The sequence below is a fragment of the Poecilia mexicana genome, unplaced genomic scaffold (assembly GCF_051168715.1).
Source record: "Poecilia mexicana isolate PSO_F unplaced genomic scaffold, ASM5116871v1 scaffold_2, whole genome shotgun sequence".
In the NCBI taxonomy this organism is placed as follows: Eukaryota; Metazoa; Chordata; class Actinopteri; order Cyprinodontiformes; family Poeciliidae; genus Poecilia; species Poecilia mexicana.
The window spans coordinates 43,702,265-43,720,922 of NW_028263371.1; the positions used below are offsets into that span (position 1 = coordinate 43,702,265).

General features: G+C 38.6%; 1 protein-coding gene across 2 annotated transcripts in view; it reads right to left on the reverse strand.

The window, feature by feature from the left end:
- tanc1b (tetratricopeptide repeat, ankyrin repeat and coiled-coil containing 1b) overlaps positions 1–18,658 on the reverse strand; it is a 97,918-nt gene that overhangs the window by 46,053 nt on the left and 33,207 nt on the right. For both annotated transcript variants that reach the window (XM_088001322.1, XM_088001316.1), the window contains exon 4: positions 10,857–10,961. In XM_088001322.1, the coding sequence (XP_087857448.1) occupies positions 10,857–10,961 (105 nt within the window). The remainder of the gene's footprint in view (positions 1–10,856; positions 10,962–18,658) is intronic.

Here is an 18,658-nt window from a genome sequence, read left to right on the forward strand (position 1 = left end):
TGAGGAGGGAGCTGTGGCTTGAGTGTGTGTGTGAATGCATGTGAATGTCTGGCATTGTTAAGAAAGCAGAGGCTCTATGCATGTCCAGCAACATGCTTTGAGTGCCAATTCCAGGGCTTTCTGCTTGTTTACAGCTCTCACTCATAAACCCTCTGAATATGAATGAGGTGAAACAAGGCTTTCTGAGGCAAATCTTTAACTTTGTTCAAGCATTTTATATATATATATATAAACCTTTGGACAATTATTAAAGACTGGAGCGACAGCAACGCAGCACAGACAAATATTGTACATCTTATAGGCTATTCCTAACTAGTTTTTAGTAAATAGTACAAATATATATTCAGACTTGAAGATATTTAAATACCCAGAGTTTAAATGGAGCTCCAAAACAATACATTCCATTATCAGAGTTATAAGCAACCATGATTCACACAAAAAAAGTTGTCTGAACACCAATGTGCCATGTTTTCAAACAGTAACTCAAAAACCTAAATGTCAGAATATAGATAATGTCCAGATATTTATTAAATTAACTTTCCTCTGCTGGTTTGCTGGAGTGCTGGTTTCAAGCATATTAACAGAAAGTTGAGTGGAGAGAAAACTGTGGTAGAAAAAGCAACACGGATGACCGAAACTCGACTGCCTCAATGACAAACTGCACTGATGGCATAATTCATGTGAAAAGAAGCCCAAACAAAACCTGAGCGCAAATGTTACATCGTACCATACATTAACAAAATGCTCATATGGACAACGATTCTGTGTTAAATGTCTTTTTTTTTTTCTTTTCTGACCTTGTGGAATATCCAAGTTGTCATAGGAACTGGATTTGAAAGACATATTCACCAAAAAGAAAAACAGACACTTGAAATAAATTAAGATTTTAAACTCCTTTTGTGATTAAGTTCCATTACCTCATAACCAATTTTTTTACCTCCACTCAAGTTTTCATTAACATTCCTGGAACAAACTTCTTTAGAAATAACCTTATGGGACTTGGCCTCATGGTTGAGACTGTACACTAGACAACTGTCGAATCAATAAACGCCCCATGACTGTGTAGGTCATGACCTAATAGTTCTGTATTAAAACTTTCATTTTATTGGCATAATGTAATCTCCATTTTTTTTTTTTTTTTTAGAAATTGGATTTGATGTTTTCATTAGTTGGACATCATAACCATTAAAATTAAACAAAATAAATACTTGCAATGTGTCAAGCAGGATTTTAAATTTTGTAGAAGAGGTCTTGTACAATGAAACTGGTTGTAACTGGTTGTGCTCATAAGTCTTGATCTAACTACAAGCACAGCTGTTCTTCCAAACATCTATTATGCATCAGTGAGGTTGAAAATTACAGCAATTCTTTGAAGCATTTTTTTTTTTTTTAAATCACTTATTTTCTGAGCTCAGTCTGAACACAAATGTTTTGTCCATACAAACCACACACTTGGAAACTATTACAAGCAAATGTTATACGTCAACATTTTTTTCCCCAAGACTATACAGAAGCTGTGAATAAAATGGTCGGGAAAAAAAAAATTGTATTCATGCATCATACATGTAGCATGCAAATGAAGTCAAAGCATTATTTTAGAGCAGGCGGACCGCTCCGTGGGTGAAAGATTTTAAGAAGCACAACCGCTTATTATCCAGCTCTCTCCGTCAGCGCCTGAGTCTCATCTTTTGCCCTCAGTCTTCCATGGTTATTAATAATGTTGACAGTAAATCTGATTAAATACAAACAAGTTCAATGGCGGAGTGTATTGCCAGGTCCAAACGTAATCACAATAAAGGCAGGACATTACACTTTTGGCACACAAGTGGCTGTAATAATAACATCCTCTCCTTTTAAGAACATAAATAATAACTATTGTTGTTATACTAAAAAGAAAAGCTGACTGGTGGATTTATTTTTTTATTTTTTATGAGTGCAACGCAAAAGCGAGATTAGTGCTTCCCATCTAACGTAATCTTGTGACCAGCTGTTTGTTACTTTAATAACACTGAAGTAAGCTGGAACCATTTGTTGAAAATGCTAAGATACACATTTAATTATCAACAAAAAAAGCATAAGCGCAGCCAAAGAACAGCCATACTGAGTGAATCAGAACCAAACCAAGTACTGGAGAAGACCCAAACTGTTAGAATACACATTTATCATCTCATGAATTGACAATGGACGTTATTCCCAGTTATAGCATTATGCCATAAGATGTTGTTCTCGGTTTAGAATTGCAATGCTTTTATATAAACCGGCAAAGTTTTCACAAGCAAACTCACAAGTCTGTAAAAAAGAAAAAAAAAAAGAAGCTTGGAATATTGTCCTAGAGTAATTGATAGGATAGTTGCATTGTTCAAAATAGCAAGCCTACTCATAAGAGGAGAAGTCATAAGACATTACGGAAAACATCAGGGCTGACAGGACGTTTGATGCAATAAGACGCACAACACCTACAAGCCAAATAAACCTTTGGCTCCTGGGTCACATCGGTAACATCTACAGCTGTGAAATCAATACAATATACACAACTAGACACAAACCTTTACATTTAGCCTTAACAATGTTATTATAACATGGTGGAAAATGTATTTAGCTTAGTTTGGTGTAGGAAAATATATTATAACACCAGTTAGGCTTTGTGCTTGGGAACTTATTTTGAACATAAATGTAAAGTACAGAGTGTGTGATTCACCCTTCAGTCTGTTTATATATATACATAAATCAAGATGGACATTCTGTAAGAAAGTTAAGTGGCTATATCTGGGGAACATTTACTTTATAAATGTTTATGTGACCTAATTCGTTTCTCCTTACTGTAAAAGCCAAATGCTTTAAAGCCATCAACAATATAAGTGTCAGTAAAGTTTAACATCTGGCTCAAATAAGAGCAAATTAAAGTATTCATATTGTCTCACTTTTGCTTTCAAACCAGGACATTTATAAGTGTCCAGCTCAAACAAACTTCAGTTGGGGTCATTTTTAAGTAGTAAGAACATTGTTCACCATTTTCTTTCAGCATGTTTATGAACCAAATTAATTATCATTGATCATTCGTTATAATAGGATGATGGCATCTAAAGCCTTACTGGCCAGCTTAACTGCAGCATAATATTTACCAATACATGTCAGTTTATGCACCACCTAGGATAGTCTCAGAGCTGAAAATTGTTAAGTAGATTGTGATTGTAGTTCCATTATTAATACAGATTCTCTAAGAAATGATTTTTTATGATTTTGGTGTTGCATTGTTAAGCTAAGCACATTTATTGCAGGCTAAACCAGATGTTGAAACAAAGAAGTCTCCCAGTTATGGGTCTGTCAATGTCATACAGTCCCACATCTGCTTTAGAACAAAATGCAACATTTTTGAATGATTCTCCAAATAGATAAATACTATTCTGTATTTCCTTCCCTTGTATTTATTTACCCGTCATGTCTTCATCGAGACAGCCATTTTGAGATATTTAATGAATACATGAAAGACAAATTAGCTAGAAAAATGCAGACAAACTAGAGCTCTTTGTGGTTGGAAAATCTTGCAGAGTTCTTATCTGCCAGAAACAAAACAAACCACAACAAGAAAGCTGGGGGTCCAAATTATCACAACCCAGTTGGAAACATTGTTGAGGAACAAAAACGGTAACCGCTGTTTGTATTAGTGTTATTAAACGCAGCATGCTGAGAGAAAATAAGACACTGAGAAGCGTACAGTCCATAGAAAACACATTATCTTGCACTTACTTGGAAGTTGCAAATACGTCTGAGGAAGATTTAAAGAAAACAACCCCAGTGTGTAGAATTGTTTCCTTTTTTTAGGGGTACATTCCTTAATGACAATCTAATAACATATATTTTCTTCAGGGAAGCACTCACAATATTTTGCTTATCTAACTTCACATATTTTAGCAGCTTTACTCAATTATGTGAGGAGTAATTACAGTTATTTGTCAATACTGAAATCACATAATTTAAAATAGAAGACTGCACGGCAAACTCCTACTGTCGCCCCATAAAAGCATCATAACGTGATGTATTTATTATAAAAAGAAGCATTTTCATTTAATTGATTTACAAATTGTAAATAATGTGCAAGTGAAGCCGGCCAACATTTTGGACACATGATTTATTGATTGTAATGATCATCCTGGGAGGAGACTACAAGCTGACAGTGAAGGATGGGTTTGTAGCTGAATATATTTAACGATACAGATATTAATCTTTGGGGGGGCATTTAGATGGATACCACACTATCTTTAAGGCATCATCATAGTCAATATTTCAGGTGAATGACTTGATGTTTTTTGCTGGATGAACTACAGTTTCGGTACATCGTAATCAGTACCTTTGTTAATGGGAGATGCCTCAATAAATAAATTCTGAGGCACTTCTGCATTTGATGAAAGTGATGTACAACAGTGTTGAACAACTTGTGAAGTCCTTGTATTTACATTTCTCAGTCTAACTTAGGAGGGCCTTGATCTCATGTCATGAAGCTCGTCTTTCCACACGTGAGCATCATTTTGAAGTCATGTCTCAGAGAGAAAAGTTCACTAGTCTCTCTACACGTGGGCCTTAAATTGACTTAAAAACTCTCCAAAGTGGGAGTGGATCCCAAAACTAAGAAGAGTTTACGCTGGAACACGGGTAGAGAATGAATCTACACAAAATCAGATCATTGAAGGAAGCTTTCTAGCCAAATATCATAAATATACTAAGCTATTGACAAAAAGAAAAAGTGTGACATCGTTAAGCATATAATTTGTGTTTCAGCAAATCAGCAAAATTTGCAATGTCTAACTCTACAGTGAGTAGACAAAATAGGTATTTTGGGTCCATACAAAGTGGTGAGTAGTCTAAAAAAAATGCCAGACTCAGAAACTGTTTAACCAAGTGAACAAGGAAGCTATTAGTAGAGGCAGACCGTGCAAATTAAGAAAATGCACAAATGAACTTTAGATTACTTCACCAACATCTGGTAGTAATATATGCAAGGAAAGGGTGACAATAGATTTGGAAAGTGTCTAATTTTGACAAACTGTTTCTAGTTCCACAGCGAATAAAATAAGATCCAAACCTAATTGGATAGAATTAAAAATGATTTGAAGAATTACAAGCAAGGCTCTCATCAACTTCACTCATCGTGATTGGCCTACTTTTTTAATTGGTACCCTCTGAATAGACTTCACCCGGTACAATGACTTAATACGTGAATGAAGAGGAACATTCACAAGCCACTTGACATTTTATGATTCATTTCAAGAGTTTATAACAGAAATTACATGATTAACGATTCTCCTGCGGACAATAAAACTGGGGCACGAGGCCAACTCTGGCTTTGTCAAAGGACAAATGTAACATCTCTTTTCTAAATGTGAGGTAGATATTATGTAAGATAGTAGCCTAAAGAGAAATGGTAGCCTGTTGGAGGGGGGAAAAATAAGTATCTGATTTGTTCTCTCAAAGGTACAATGCCCTGGAGTTATGGAAAACCAGGGATGTAGCTGGAACCAATTTGGTATTCCAGTAACAGTGCCGCACAGAGAAGGGATAACAAAACAACATCGTATCTGCTGCCGGAGGAAGTTTATGAGCAGGTGTGAAATAGCAGCCGTGTACTTCCGCGATACAAGAATGAAGGAGGAAAAAGGAAGGGATGAGGCAGGAGAGGGGAATGGACAGGGAGGAGAAGGAAGGAGAGGAGGAGGAGGGACACCTTGAACAGACTGGCTCCACGGAGCTGTCTTAACTCACTCCTGCCAGGAAAACAATCCAGACGGTCCTCATTAGAAGCCGGAGTTTCATTACCCCGACTGCAGAGGCTGTTTAATGAACCCTCAACGAGAGAACGCATCCTGCTTCCCCCACCTTTCAGTTCTGGCCTACAAGGTGACATGCCCCTTAAAGCAAACCGAGCTGTCCGATTGGATATTCCAGCGGTAAAACCATAAATGTCCTTTAATGCACAGACAGATGGGAGAGTCAAATGAGAATTTGGTGGAAATTAGGATGATATTACTGACAATACAGAGTCTGCAAATAAAATAATGCTTGGGGCAAAGGATAGGATGCGAGTAATCATCTCCGCCTTTATGCCTCAGCTTGACAGTATAGCCTGGCTGCAGTAAACACTGTAATTGGAGCCAGATGGTATTTGGTTAATTATTAGAGCAACAGTTACACATTTTGTAACTGTGGCTGTATTTTAAGGAAATAACCAACCATAGTAATGAAGCTTTAAGATTAAATATGACATTTAATAAAAATCAAGCTGAAATGACAAAATTGATATATTTTACTTTTGTTTATGTAATGGAGAAACATAAATTAGTGCAAAGTGTTGAAGAAGGAGGAAAATGACACGTCTTCAACAATTCTTATTAAACATAAATCACAGGCGTGATGAGAATTTGTATTCAGCTTCCTTTAATCTGGTACCTCTAAAAAAATTCAACCAATTTGCTTTAAGAAGTAAGCCAATTACACCTCTGCATAATTAAAAAAATGTTAATTTGTAATCCCAAATCCCAATTAAAATTCATTTAACTTTATGGTCATAATATGAATAAGATCCAGAGGCATAAATATTTTTGTAAAACATTGCACATGAAAATAAGTCCTGCATATATGAGTAAGCTGCTTTATCAATATTTGTTGTCAAGCTTTGAACGTTCTCCCTGTTTTTTAACAAGTGAAACTGAATCTTTTTGAATACTGTGATATCTGCAATGCTCCAAAAGCTACTAATTATCAAGCAACATGCATCTTGCAGGACACTATTACCACCTTAAAAGACAAAAACAACAGCAGCAGTAGTAGCAAACCTGACAAACCTGTTTATGAAGACAGGTGTCAAATGTTTGGCTCAAGGTTAAATTTGGAAAGAATACAATTGTGTAGCAGGACAGAACCTGTGGCTCATGGATGACTGACAGAGACAGGGCTCTAAGGCAGCTGAAACAATTTCATGTGCCAGAATGCGGGCCACCTCTGGCGACCAAATACACACATACAAAAACATAGATAAAAGGGTTTGTCAACATAAAAATATATTCTGAATTCATACCCTGACAGAGGAAACCCAATACATCCACAGTGACAGTGCCATGTGGAAAGACTCAACTCGGGTCAAAATTGCGTTTCCTTTCTTAGCCTACAGCCCATCCTGCTTGTCCACAATACAGAGCATGACTACGCTGAAAGTCCAAACCAAGAGAGGAACAAATGAGATCCATCTGTAAATCTGCCAACATCTGAATTGTTTTATAGCCAAATGAAACAGAGGGACACAAATCAAGTTGTATTGAAAGACCGAAGTTTATTGAAGAGTAAAAAATCTTTGCAGTCCTCGATTTAACAAAGCTTGTAAGCAACACGCTAGCTGCATTCAAAGACGACAGATGTGGACCATGGGTTATCTGACATTCAAGAGAGGCATCACTCAACACGCCCACCAGCAAACCCTCTATAAATCTGCTCCCTAAATGTCACATTTTCCATGCTGGAAGACTTTCCAACTCGAATTTGTTTGGCTCTCTGTCAACACCCTCTGATGACGTCAAGGCAGCAATCAGTTCATAGTGTCGCAACATCAAATGACAAATCTAGCATAATTCTGCATTTCAAGAAGACAGCATAAACACAATTGGTAATTTATGCTTGACTGTAAAAATAAAACGACTAAAACGGCTAACGGGACACTGTCTCCCACAGCTTTTCTCCTGCAACTTGGGAAAATAAAACATGTAGGTAAAATACTACTTGACATGCTACTGCCAAACAGCCAATACAAGAGATCCATTTATTATCCTTGGAGTCGACTGGCTGTACCAAGAGAGGAAATAAGGGAGACTGTAGGCATTAGGTTCTATGGTAGAGCCCAGACAGCTTCTGTTGTGCGCATTAATGCATATAAAGGTATATTTGGTGTCTGAACTATTAAAATAGGCAGTTATTAAAAGAGCAGAAGTATTCACAGACTTTAGATAGCCACAGGCAGCTGTGATGCCTAATGCACACAAACACTGAGGGCCCCTCTGTACTAGGGGTGCACCGATTGCAGTTTTCTGGCCGATTGCTGATTACCGATCTTTAAAAAGCCCGACTTCCCAATTCCGATTTTGACTGATACTGATTTTTTTTGTCAGTAATGTTGTTATATGTAGTAAGAAAGTCACTGAGTTGGCAACAGTGGGGTTACTAGTATTCTAGTGTTCATAAATAAGGTTTACCTAGCTTTTACATTGAAGATCAATACTGAAAAAATCTAAATTGCATCACTACAACTATGGAAACACTTAGTTAAATTTGAGAAATGACAACCATACCAAGGTAGACTGTACAGCTGCATGGCATCAAAGCACATTGAATACCACGTATATGGTGATAAATATGAAAAATTTAACCTCCTGTGTGCTTAAAAGTTTACCTTGACCTCAAAGGGAAAGAAAACCTTTGGTCACAGACAGTAAAGGGAAACTTTAAGAACAATAGCACTGGACAGACAGTCTGATCCCACCTATAAACTGTGGTACCCTTCTGTAAACTATGGTCCAGTGCATCCTAAAGTCTCCATGTCTTTTTAAGGAGCAGGAAAAGGAAACGGATGGCATCTCAATGTGTGGTTCCAACCGTGGAGGAGGTGGGGACATTATTTTTAACAATGACCCAGAAGAGCTCATCCACAATATGCAAGATGCAGAATATCAGACGTTGCCAAATTTGGACTGCAAAGTAAAAAGTAAGGCAGTCAAGTGGTGCCAAGCAGACTGGGGTACTCCTTTAAAAAGTTTTAAAAGAAACATTTCAGTCGATGACCTCAGGAGGAAGTTTGAAGGAGTGTCTAAAACATGAAATGGAAAAGGAAAATGTAGCTGCTATCCTGTTTCGCTGAATGACTTAAGTAATGCCCATTAGTTTATCTCTTGACCTAAGAGGCAAAAACAAAACATGCTTAGAATAAATTAAACTCCAAGAGAATGCGTTTTAAATCTTTTTCTTCAGTGTGTGTGAATTTATCCAAATAAAACAAACTATGTTGATATCAGAGATCCATCAGCTGTGTAAAGCTGGGCTCCCATGATTGCCAATCATTGGTTAAAATCTGTAAAGTCCCTAATTACACATAATTAGTTGAGTCAATTGGTTTTCTCACCACATATTTTTCCTCACTGAAGTCTTTTTACTTGATATTATGGTTGCGAGTAAAGACAAAGAACAGTTCTCCTGACCGATACATTGACTTTTCTCCTGCATTTATTGAATAACTGTACATAGCGATAATAAAAGGCACAAATGGGAAGCTGCCTGTCCTTAAAAACAGGCTGGCTCTTTCTTCTTGCTCTTTGAAGGCTGAGTCAATATTTGAGAACACGTTCAAGTCACTTCTGGAGAACAGAACCAAGCTTAAACCCCTCCGGCTGCACAACCAGAGAGATTTTACCATCATTTACTTCTGCTAGGGGTGATAAGAATGAGCTAAACTCAAACTATTGTTCAGGTTCCCCCCCACCCCCTTTTTACTTCCTGAACTGACCCAGCCAAGACCGTCACCCTTCTGGAAGCTTGTATACATTTCTTTACAACCCTTGTGAAGCTCAAACATCCCATTAAATACACTTATTCTAGCATTTTTCCTAAATAAATCCCTCTGTGAAGAAAAGTTAGACGCTACTGTCAGCACTGACAGACATGGTCATGTCAGAACCTCAAACAAAAGTCTATAATAAACAGCATCCATTATTTGTAAGAACATCTTGGCTTTTCCATGACTGTTTTAACTTTCTCTACAACTTTTCTTCCTGGCCCGTCTGCTGTGTTAGTTGGTCTTCATGATGATGTTTGTTCACTGATGTTCTCAAACAAACCTCTGAGGCCTTCACAGCAACAACTGCATTCAAACTGAGATCAAATTATACACATATGAACTCTATTAGGTGACTTCTGAAGACAGCTGATTGGACAGGACTTTATCTTATGGCATCAGCATAAAGGAAACTCCAGCCTTTCAAAGTTCCACTCACATAGAAAATAAATATCTTAAAAATTTGCTCCAAGTTTGCATCCTCTTAAAATTAGCTGACCAGTAGCGTCACTCCACCAGCTGTCATGAGAGAACTTTTATCAGGTGCCCGCTATCTACTGGTGGCTTTCTTTGAGATGTGTTTGAGCCAAATGTCTGACACCCTTATGTCTCATATGTCCCAGTCAACAGCGACCGGGGTGCAGCAGATGGCTGTGGTCTGCATATACAAGCCATGTACAGTTAAAGGGCACTCTTCCTGCAATGCTAAAGATAACGTGTTCTACATCTTCCACTTAAGCCTTGTGGGAGGAATCTGAACCAGCCCTGCTCTGTTGGAAATCAAAACAAGACTACTTGGAGGAATATTACCCATGCACACACAAACACAACGCCCAACAGGAGAAAGGAAAAAAAAAAATAAAAAATAGGCTGCAGGACCGCTGAAGGCACACCTTACAGAAATGTGGAAACACGAGAACACAAGTATGTGGAGCTTCAGAGAGATTAAAAAAGATCTCATTAGATTCTCGTGATAAAAACTGAGCACTTCAGTCAGACAGTGCTTCCATACACAGTGGAAAACTGACTCCTTTGTAATATAAACACTCTGTTGAGGGTAAACACAGTACTATTGTGTTTGCAAAAGGGACTAGATGAAGTAGAGGAAGGCTCAAATGCAAAAATCTTTGCATCAACTTTTGCAGGGAGACACTTCAAACAGTTGTGAAGCTGCAGACGTCAAACTGAAAGGGGCGAGTCTAGATTCTGTTTCTTAGATGTGCATGCTTTCTTTATGTATAAAAACTAAAATAGCTGAAACAAAACTCACCACTGTGGGAGGAATCCTTGCTATCAGCCACCTTTCTGAGTGCTGACATGATGGCATCAGAAGGAACGCGAGGGCTCTCTACATATTTGGGCTTCCTGGTCGGGCCTGCCGGCACAAACAGAAGAGAAGAGCGAGAATGAGGGAGAGGGTCCAGCAGAGACACTTGCAGAAGAGAAAGAGACAGAGAGAGTTCTCACAGGATTAATACGTTCCAGACGGGAATAGAGATGAGACAGAGCGGTGTCTTAGCTGGACACCTTCTGCAGCACTCCGCAGTTCACGTAAAACTCTCTCTCATACACACACACACTCACACACACACAGATAGCAGCCCTGGTTTGGCTGACAACCCTCAAGACTCCGCATGGCAGGAGGCTTCCAGTTAAACACTGCAAGCTGGCTGTGGGAATGTAAACTACAGCAGGAAACCACAACAATTAGCCTCTTAGTGGACTAAAAATGAGCTCAGACACACTAGCACGTTCAAAAGTAATAAGACAGTAAAAGCTTTTGTGTGTTCATCTATGAGAGCAGGTATTAATTCAAAGAATGTCCCATTTCTGCAAAAGCCGTTACATCACATAGCTGGATTAAGGTCCAGGTGTGCTGATGTGAGAAAGAAGATGTATCTGGGACATTCGTAATGTCCTCTGAGGATCACCCTTGTGTTTAGAGATTACTTGTAATGTAGTTACTCTTGCAAAATATGTACAGTCTGTACACCAGTGTAGAAGATTGGTTCCTGTTGTCTTTGACAAACAGCATTAGGAAAATGTACATGTACCTTCAGATTTCTTTTGGTTTTGCTTTTTTTGTCACAAATATTTTTTTATCAAAGAAATTTTAATTTAAGACATAATTTGCAGATTTGCAGATTTCAAATTCTCATTTCATATGTTAACAGAAAAAGGCAAAACACGATCAATGGGTTCCAAGGTGAAAACCACTGAAGACCAAAAACAAACAGAAAGACCCATCTCACATTTCTTTTGATTCTCAAACTTTGTGGAAATATTCTGTGCTATTAAAAGCCAAAAGGGGAACATTTTTGAAAGGCGGCAATCAAGTTACAGCATTTCAGAAACGGAAGATAATACTGACGATCAAACATGGTGCCGGTAGGGTGATTGTTTTCAGATACTTTCGCCATCTTATTAAAAATGTGTTTACAGAATGCATTTTTGACATTTTTATCTTTATTGATAGATTTATAGTTTGTGCCAAAAGAAATATATGGGAGAAAATCTTTAAGCTCAAATGAATTCGGGTAATGCTGCAGAACAACAATCCAAAGCACACCAACAAGCGCACCTCTGGTGGTTAAATAAATAAAGGTTCTAGAGTGGCCTAATTAAAGTCTGAACTTAAATTCAGTTGAGATGCTGCAGCATATATGCAATCAGGCAACTCATGCTCAAAGATCCTCCAAAGTGACTGACTGACTATGAACAACTCTGCAAAGAGTGGGTCAAAATCCCCCCACTGCGACATAAAAAAAGCCATTGCATGTTATTGAAATTGCTTGATGACAGTTACAATATTTGGAGGACTACTCATTTATTACTGTTTCTAAGATTGTTTTGGATAGCTAATTATAATTTGAAAACTGTCTGTGTTTATTCGGATTATTTTTGTCTGACATAAAAATTTCATGAACTGTCTGAAACATTGAGGTGAGACAAAAAAGCAAAAACAGAAGGAATGTGCAAAAACAGAAGAAATGTGCGAGGGGGTGAAAACAGCACTGTAGCAACAGAGAGACTACAAGTAGGGTTGCTCAGTCGAAGGGCAGAAAAGAGCCACTAATCTTTCCTTAAAGGCCACATAATTGTTTATATAGTGAGGTCCAAGAAGAACACGAGTCTAAATATTAAACCGTAAAACAAACCATCGCCCTGGTAACTAGCTGCCTTTCATGCCCTTTTAAGTTCTCTACTTAGAGACGACCATTTCCTGTGCAAAACGTAAATGGGCAGAAAATAACCTAGAAACAAGAGATGGGTGCATAATTGTATCCATAAATCCGTACGGAAACAACTGCCCCCAGACATGACCCCATGTAACCCAATCCAAAGTCCCTCCTCTAAACTCCCATTATCAGATGACTATGTGTAACCCCAATCAAAAGATACAGCAGAAATGGATGTGCTAAGACAGGCTTTCCCCATTACCTATTTTGATAACCTGTCACTCCGATCTCAAAGAATTCCTGGGAATCAGGCTCAAGATGTAATCTTAAACCTGTGCAGCTTGATGCACAGTGCCATCTATGGATATCCAAGCTGAAATGCATACAGAATAGCAGGGTTTTGATACCTGAGAACTTCTTTGGCTACAAACTTTGCTGTTTCTTACTGTTAAAATAGGAATCGTAAACAAAATTGAAACAATGAGAGCTTCTGCTGAAAAAGTCAAGAAAATTCAACTCCAAGGGGATCACAGTGGAGGTTATTACGGCTTCCACAAAGGTCAGAGACTCGGTGGTCTCGAAAATATTTTTTTTTCTATACATTGCAGCCACACAATTATGTGTTCTTTACAAAACTGTGCAACTAAAGTGAAATGCAAATGAAACACCTTGAAAGTTTTCTTAAGCTAAAAAGTATTTTAGAGTATGTTTACACATCTAGAAACCTAAACATTTTTCCTATCCATTGTGTGCAAAGTGGCTAACTGTCAGTCAGAGTGGAAACTGAGCATCTGTGAGCAGCGATTTTTAAAGCTTCACACATGTTTCGGTTCACTTTACATCTGGACTTTGACTGGGCCATTCTAACACGAATATGATTTGATCTGAAGCATTCCTCTGCACTTCTGACTGTGTGCTTGTTTTTATCTCTATCCATATTCCAATCAACTCCAATTAGTTTCTCTGTGCCTCTGTCCCCACAGCATGGTGCTGCCACCACCATGTTTCACCACAGAAATGAGGTGTCAGTTTTCCACCACACACATTTGGAATATAGGCCAAACACACTCAAATTTGTTCTCTTCTGGTTTGAGCACCTCCATCCTGTGTTCTCTGCAAGGCTCATGGATAATTATGGGCAAATATGTAGAATGCATGACTAATAGTTGTCTGGTAACCCATTAGTCGTATGCTGTGGATCTCTGTAGCTTTTTCAGAGTTACCACGGTAATTTCTGGTGTATTCCTTGTTTACTAATGTTATCTAGCAAACACCTCGGGCCTCCAAAGAACAGCTGTGTTTATATTAAGATTAAATTACTCACAAGTGGGCTCCATTTACTAATTACGTGACATGGAAACCATGTGACATTTTCCTTCCACATTGTCGCAATGCACTATTTTGTGTTGGCCTCTCGCATAAAATCCCTGTAAAATATATTGCAGTTCATGGTTGTGAAGTCACAAAGTGTGAAAAAGTTCAAGAGGGTTTGCATGAAAGAATGCTGCGAAAACAACAATTCATTTCTGGAGGGTCAGGCACAACCCGTTAGCCAGGAGTCACATGCCACTGCTTTGCTTAAAGGCAGACTAGAGAGACAGAGGAACTGTATGCTACATGCTTAGATCAGGTAAATATCTTGTCTAGCCAAAAGAGCTGCCTGATGTGCTTCATGACGGTACTTCATTGAAAACAACAGGAGGCATAGCTTCAATAATCGAAACCATACGCGCAAGTTCATATTCAGTTTACATAAACTCTGCAGAGGAACAGAAGATAAACACATCTAATAACAAACATGTGGCCTGCTATTAGAGGTAATTCTGAGCCACTTCTAAGGACGGAGGGGTTAGCGAAGACATAAAAGGCCTTCTGGCAGGACTCTTGATGTCCAGCTGTCAGACGGGACTCAGAAGACTTCCTTCTTCCTTGAAAATCTCATTTCGAAATTTAACAGGGTGCCATTACCACTCTGCCCTTTTAAATGGAGGCGGTGACGGATAAGCAGGCATAACATAACAGGCATGAAAAGGTCACCGAAATGGAATCGCCAGATATATGACCCCTGAAGGACGTGTAGAGATGGGCAGAATGAGACACACACTTACATTTATCTTACCTAAAGAGCAAAATCCAGAACAATAACCTCTCCATGTATACAAACTTTTTTTGGCAGAAATCTATTATGCATCTTATATAGGTTAATTGTCCTTAATTGTTCATTTTCAGACTATAAAACAGCAAATGAAAGTTACAGTTCTCATGTAAAGAGATTACAGCCCCACCCATTTATTGCTTCCTCAGTAATGATATGTAAAAACCATCAAAAAGTACCATTATTTTTATTGCAGTAATATAGTTTAAAGGTGAAATAATTCTTCACATCTCCAGCAGCACGCTTTGGAAAACTAATTTTGTTATATCAAGAAGTAGTCATATGGATGAGGTTACTTAAAAATAAAGACATTATGAAGATGGGTAGAATAGGTCAGCTGCATATTATTAATATGCAAAAAATTCATTAAAAGCATTAAAAGCAAGCAAAACAAAAAAAGCTGAATACAGATAGAATCAAAATGAAAAAAGAGATTCTCTTCATGGTAAATCAACAAGGCGAGAGGCAACCGTAGAGAACCTGCTGGTGTTCACTCAAGAGTCAGGCATCCATGACCATGAGCCATCAGTCAGCAGGCACAGGCACACACATATGCATGCACATAGCAAGCTGTCGCATACCTATCGCCAGAAACTTGCACAGTCCAGTCAAAGCCACTGAAAGGGAGGATTGTTATGGTTAGGAAGTGATCAAGGAGCTTTCCCCAAAAATTCTTCAACATGGACTCTGACTTCTTCACATTTCAACTCATCAATGAGACAGTGTGTCGTCTTTGTGTAGCCAAGGAGAAGAAAAACAGCCTCACAAAGTCGTCTTTATGCTCAAAAAGTTCTGAAAGCCCCTCTGATATTCCTCTGAGTTCTGCATGACAAACAAGAACCAAGGTTACTCACTCTGCTCCTGTCAGTAGACGGGCATTTTAAATGAAATGGCAGCTTAAGTTGTTTGACAGGACAGGACAGTTCCAACTCTGCTGACTGGCAAAGGAAGCAATGGGAATTTATTCAGTGAAGATCTCTGAGGCAGCTCAAGAGTTCATATTTCATAGTAGGGAGGTTCTGTGTGATAAGAAACACAAACCTGGAGTCAAGTCAAGTGCAGTGAAGTAGAGAACAGAAGTTCAGTTTCCAAAGTGTATGCTGCTCATCACAGTTTTCTTGTAGGCTCACAAGATCTTGTACGGCACAGCTCCCAGAAAGCTTTTGACATGCCCTTGAGGTTGTCTGGTTGGTGTCAAAACATATGAGAAGACTTCAGGGAAAGATCACCTCAAAGGAGCATCAAAACAGCTTTGGACAGAGTTTTTGCACAATTTGATAAACCTCAATGTGCAAAAATAAAATGTGCACTCGGATAAAACAGGATGAACTAATGTTCATTGTGATACACTTTTAATTGAGTTGTCCAACAGCCAGCTGACAGTTCAACACACAGGCAGCAGCCATGGTGTAAATTACCCATCATATTTTTGCTTTATAAATACTAGAGCATCAATCTTCTCTGTTTTTAGGGACTTTTGCGTAGACAAAGACATTTTAAATCACTTGTTTTCATTGAAACAATTATCCTTTAGAGGCACACATCAGAATGATAAGAGTAGCCTAAATGTTTTTTTTTTTGTTTGTTTTTTAAATAATGTGAAGATAGCATTTCACATATTTTTTTAACCTGCCTGGCTGATCAATGGATAACTCATTCCTTGAGCCCACTCAAGACAAAACTCCCATCAAAGCTCAAGCTAATTAGGCTTTTTTGATATACACTTTGACCGACATGATAGGTCCCCCTGTAGCCACTCTGCATATGAAAAGACTCGTTAAATTGATACGCTGCCCGTGACAGCAATAAATTGTTATGAAATGCCTTTTTATTATTCTGCCAAACAGCTAAACACGAGTGCATAACAGCATAATCAGGGTCACCTCTGCTTCTACACACCTTCAAATGTAATTGAAATTTAAAAGTGCAAGCAGCCTCAAACGGTCCTTGCAGCACAGCGCCGCTCCGGTGTGTTTCGCGACCCCAAAGGGTTTCACACACCGCCAACTCAACGCCTTCATAGAGCCCATCAATCAATTCTGCATGTCCCCAGTAGGCGGTACAATGAGTAAGCCTTGATATTACGTTCAGGAAGGGGCTCATTGAAGCTTTGGTTAGAACAATTCAAAATTTGTAAATGGTGAATTTATTAAAACCTGAAAGAGTAGTTCAATCAAATGTGGAGACTACAGACAAGCAAAACTGGGTCAAAATTATCCTGGATTAAACAAGTTCAATCCAAAATGGCTGGCTAGCTCTTTGCTGCTACTTGTTTTGCGACTTTTGCAAGACCTTTCAAATACTTGAAGTTCATGCATGACTGATGTGCAATTTGAGCAAAGAATAATAAACATTCAAAAAATAATAAGTGTCAGGGCTTTTGCTCCTTAGGCCTTAAAAACAACTGTAGCCAGCATCGAATCATCAGACATTAACCTCCCGTCCTGATAGACTGCATGAATAAAAATCTCCAGTACAAACTTCTTCCTTTCAGTTTGTAAAATGCTGCACTGAAGAGACTCATTCTATTAAACATGCAGATGAAACATAACTTATTCTAACCAGTGGAGGTCACTGTGGACATACCCTGGAGACAAAGTAGGGAGCATAGAAAGTTTCTGTTGTTGAAGTGGGCTTCAACAACAGAACAACAACATCTGTTATTAGCTGTGTGCATTCAATTTAAGTTTTTGTTTTTTAAAGCATCTTTGACCTTTTTTGTAGTCACAGCGAGCAAAGGGGGAGCAGGACAGGTACTTCCGAGGGGTTATGTTAAGCCAAAGGGGTCCTTTGGGGGATGAAGGGCTGTTTGTAAGAAGACAGTAATGTGTAGGTGCTGTTCAACACATGTCGGAGCGCGGTGTTTCATGCCGTAGCTCTGGGCCTGACTGATCAAAGCTGCACCACTCAACGCCACCAGACTCTGTGGCTGAAGCATCCCTCACACTCCTAATTAACTCAATGTTTTCCTGTTGTCCCCCTGTGAAGTTTCCATGAAAAGAACAACCACCAAGTTAGAGCCTTTCAAACTGCAATAGATTATCCAATGTGTCGGGAAACGAAACCCAGCCGCAAGAACTGCTTTCTGAGTCTGTGGAACCACTTCCTTCCAGGGACATCCCCATTGGATGAGAATGAGATCAAAGAGTGTGGAATGCATAGAAGAATACTCTGAAGGTTTTAACTGAATGGCGGTAGATGTTTTGCGCGATCAGCAGAAATTATCCTGGGATGATTGTTAAATATAAACTTCAGTATTAGTGCAGGTTAATTTTGCTTAGACCTTTAGTGGTGTTGTGTCTTGGTGCCATTTAAACAGATATGGATAAGCAACCAAGGTGCTGTGACCCACACCATCACAGTTTATGTTCATACTAGTGGGCTTTAGTGCTAGTTTGTTCATTCCCAGGCATCACTGCAATCACCTGGCTTATCCTTCACTGCAAGTATGAAACACTTTGCAAACACCTACATGGTGCTACCCTCCTTTACAAAACAAAAAATATCTCAGAAAAAAATAAATGGTGATTAGCAACGTGCTCACTCAAGGTTTCCATGAAAGGCAGCAAATATTTTATTATCCATGGGTGCAACATTTATTGGTTAAGTAAAAATCTGTGGCATCTGGATCTGTAAAGGGAGCAGTCGCCACAACCCAATATCTTGTCCAAGAATTGCTTCAGCTTGAAGTCCAAAACAGACCCTAAAAGCAAATCTCTATAAAATTCCCATTCATAA